The sequence below is a fragment of the Sesamum indicum genome, unplaced genomic scaffold (genome assembly GCF_000512975.1).
Source record: "Sesamum indicum cultivar Zhongzhi No. 13 unplaced genomic scaffold, S_indicum_v1.0 C00731, whole genome shotgun sequence".
Classification (NCBI taxonomy): domain Eukaryota; kingdom Viridiplantae; phylum Streptophyta; class Magnoliopsida; order Lamiales; family Pedaliaceae; genus Sesamum; species Sesamum indicum.
In genome coordinates, this window is record NW_011629805.1 from 1 (window position 1) to 4,097 (window position 4,097).

General features: G+C 37.5%; 1 protein-coding gene across 1 annotated transcript; it reads left to right on the top strand.

Annotated features, from left to right (window-relative positions):
* Nucleotides 1–78: 78 nt before the first annotated feature.
* On the top strand, nt 79–3,473 carry LOC105155226 (probable LRR receptor-like serine/threonine-protein kinase At1g56140; the record flags this gene model as incomplete). Its single annotated transcript, XM_011071097.2, has 9 exons — nt 79–160; nt 607–983; nt 1,072–1,270; nt 1,345–1,512; nt 1,661–1,779; nt 2,060–2,276; nt 2,356–2,587; nt 2,689–2,839; nt 2,917–3,473. Coding segments are annotated over 9 exons (1,983 nt in total), but the record flags the coding sequence as incomplete, so codon positions are not given.
* Between the last annotated feature and the right edge of the window lie 624 nt (nt 3,474–4,097).

The following is a 4,097-nucleotide window of genomic DNA, read 5'->3' on the forward strand; positions in this document are numbered from 1 at the left end:
GAATTTGGATACACGCATTCCATGAAACTTTCATTTCGATTTACTCCTGAACTCCTCGTGTATATATCACATAACTAACCTTCTCTGCTTTTTAGTGTTTTACCTTCTGGATTGAATTGTCTTCAGAGGAACTTTCCTTGCTATCGAGGATCTCCTATTTGTAAGTGAAATCCACTATCCCAAATGATTCCAGCGTTAATGACTCGGTGAATCAACATTTTCTGTCGTACGAGGATGATAAGAACTTATTGCAAAACAAAGAAGTGCAAGGTTTTTATTAAATAAATATTTGCTACAGTCTTATCAGCATATAAGAAGAAATCATAAAATGAATAGAGTAAACTGTTAACTCACTTCAAAGTTTCTTACAATCAGACCAGTTGAACCATGTATACATCTGATACACTAAAGTTCAGTTCAGAATATGGAGAAATGTTGTTTATGTGAAAACATTCTGAATTTCTAATCATGTCCACTTGCTCGAAATGCTAAAATGAGAATGCAGACATTAGTCTGCAGTATGAGGCAATTGTCATTGCATCACTAAGTTAAGTTACATATCTACCAAGTCAATATCATTGACAATTGACTGATTCTTTGTGGCAGATTCCAGCTTTGCGATTAACTGTGGTGGACCACAGATTATGTCTTTTGATCAGATCATATATGAGAGGGATAATGAGGCTTTTGGTCCAGCAACACACTACATGACCCGTACAGGGAGATGGGCAGTTAGCAATGCTGGTCTTCCTGCGGACAGCAATAACCCACTATATCAAAGCTCATCTTTATCACAATTTACAAATACTTTGGATTCAGGGTTGTTTCAAACTGCACGAATTTCAGCTGGATCATTAAGATACTATGGTTTAGGCCTGGAGAATAGTAATTACACTGTCAGCCTCCAGTTTGCTGAAACAACAATTCTAGGTACTAGGACTTGGAGGAGTGTTGGGAGGCGCATTTTTGATATATATGTGCAGGTCTGTGTTAAACTAGAAACTTTACCAAATTGGATATATTTTCATGATGTGTTTCAAAAATTGATACTAGCACATTTATTTACTTAAGGGTAATTTGGAAATGAAAGACTTTGACATAGTAAGAGAGGCGAATGGAACCTTCTTAAGAGCTGTTGTGAGGGAATTCAGAGTTGAGGTGTTGGAGAATTATATCGAAATCCATCTCTTTTGGGCTGGAAAAGGGACCTGTTGTGTACCTGCCTTTGGTACATATGGACCTTTAATTTCAGCGATAAGTGCAACTCCAGGTATTACTATATAGAGATTCAGTAGTTTGTTTTCTTGAATCCAATGCCAGTATTGAGCACTAATTTTTCTACAGATTTCAATCCTACTGTCTCAAACAACCCTCCTGGTGGGAACAAGAACCGGGCACGTCTGATTGTGGGGATCATTGTTGCAATTGCTGTTACAAGTTTGATTCTAGCTGCTGCGGCAGCATATTATGTCTTCCAGAGAAGAAAAAGGCAAAAAAGCTTTGAGGACGATGGTGAGAAAGGACACAATTTGTTTCCTTGGGCTATCTTGTTAACATTTCTAATGGTTTATGTTTCACATCAGATAAAAAAACAAATACATTGGTAAAATTTTCATACATGAGGGGATTTTATCTATGAACTGTTTCTACATATCTGCAGAGTTGTTCAAGTTTGATGTGCGACCTTACACCTTCAGTTATGCCGAACTTAAAATTGCAACAAATGACTTTGACCTTGCTAATAAGCTAGGGGAGGGAGGATTTGGACCTGTTTACAAGGTAAATGTAAGCTCAAGTTCGTAGATGCGATAATTCAGACACTAATAACATGAAACCAGGAAATGATCTACCACAAACTAAGATTACACATGTACATTGGAGTTTAAAATGAAATGGAAAATAAGGAGAGAGAATGATGAATTATATCTACTGCTTGAGCAACCATCTGAACATGTTTCCTACAGACTTCTGTAGGTGATTGAGAAATCTGTGTTAGTTTTCTAGACCAATGAAGCATATTGTAAAACAGTATTACATTCCGTGTATTGAGCATTAACAGGGAACACTTGAAGATGAAAGAGTAGTTGCCGTTAAACAATTGTCTGTGGCATCGCATCAAGGAAAGACTCAGTTTGTGGCAGAGATTGCAACTATGTCTGCTGTGCGACACCGTAACCTTGTGAAACTGTATGGTTGCTGCATTAAGGGAGATAATCGATTGCTCATTTACGAGTATCTAGAGAACAAGAGTCTTGATCAACTACTATTCAGAACTGGTAAATTAGTTTTATCCCTATATGCTATAGCAGAGCTTTTCTGCACTGTGGATTAAGTTGATCTGCTCTAATGGAACAGAGAGTAAAAGCTTATATCTCGACTGGGCAACACGTTACCACATATGCTTGGGAGTAGCTAGAGGTCTTGCTTATCTTCATGAGGAATGTCGACCGCGAATTGTTCACAGAGATGTGAAGGCCAGCAACATTTTGCTTGATTCTGACCTCACCCCAAAAATATCCGACTTCGGTTTTGCCAAATTATATGACGACAGCAAGACCCATATTAGCACTCGAGTTGCAGGCACAATGTAAGACATATTTCACAAATCCAAGATTTACTTCAGATGGAATATTAGACTTGCTAAAGTGAGTGTGTAATTGTGTCCTTTTTCCTGGTACGATGGCACAGAGGGTATCTAGCACCCGAATATGCAATGCGTGGATGTCTTACCGAAAAGGCTGACGTATTCAGCTTTGGAGTAGTAGTAATGGAGATCGTTGGCGGACGGCCGAACGCTGACTCAGGTTTGGAAGATGATATGATATATCTTCTTGAATGGGTATGTCCTCTAGTTTTAACCTTTTAGACCAGGTTTGGGTTAGAATTTCTATGTTAATGTTTGGTATGCTATTTCAGGCCTGGAATCTTCACGAAAACGGCAGGGAGCTTGAACTGCTGGACCCAACTTTACCACAATATGATGCAAATGTAGCGAAAAGGATCATCGGTATAGCTCTGTTATGCACGCAAGCATCGCCAGCCTTACGGCCTTCAATGTCCCGTGTGGTGGCAATGCTCACCGGAGATGTTGAGGTGCCATCCGTGACTTCAAGACCGGGATACCTAGTCGACTGGAAGTTCACGGATGCAACTACTTTCGCGACAAATGCCGAAAGCTCAACATCAGAAGCTGATAATGGTTATATGAATACAACAACGAGTGCAACCATGGCAACTGATCTTAGTTACATGAATTCGAGAACAAGTGCAAGCATGACGCCTGATGCAGCTTATAATTCACCTTATAATCCTGCCAAACCCATGCTTCACGACATACCTGGTGATGGCAGATGATGAATAATTAACTCCATTGATCTAGTACATATAAGTCGTTTGTTTGTTGGGTCTTATAGTTTTTGAACCACTGAACACTCTACTCCACTCTCTTGAAGTTAAGGTTGTCTCATTTTTACAAGCTTGTGGTTGTGGGTTGTGGCACTCCATATCTAAGTTAAAATTAATCTTGAGATGATATAAACCAATCTTGTTATACATCGAGATTGGACCATAAATTGGGATAATATGTTGAACTTGTATGTATGTTCATATATTCTAGTAAGAATATCTCAAATCTTGATAGTTGATGGGAATATTTTGTGGTGGAACTACTTAAATAGAGCCGTATTATCGTCAACTATCAAAACTCAAGTGGAAGATGACCAATTGGAACGTCCTCCAATTGAGACACGCATCACACACAAAAAAAAGAAGTTTGTAACTATAAAATAATAAGGGATTAATTAATTTTGTCATTCGTACTATAACTGCTTTTACATATTAATATCTACTTTTTTTTTATGTCAACTTACCATCTCAACTTCACAAAATTTTATTCTTTGTTATTTACAACTATTTTTCAATCAAGGTTTCTATTGAAAAAAATCACATACAATGCACATGTGATATTTAAGGATTATTTAATGTGATATTTTGTACATATGTACAACATGTGATGCTTTCTGGCAAAAAAATAATTAATTAAATATGACAAAGTGTAATTTTCGCAAAGTTGAGAAAATGAGTTAATAAAAAAAAAA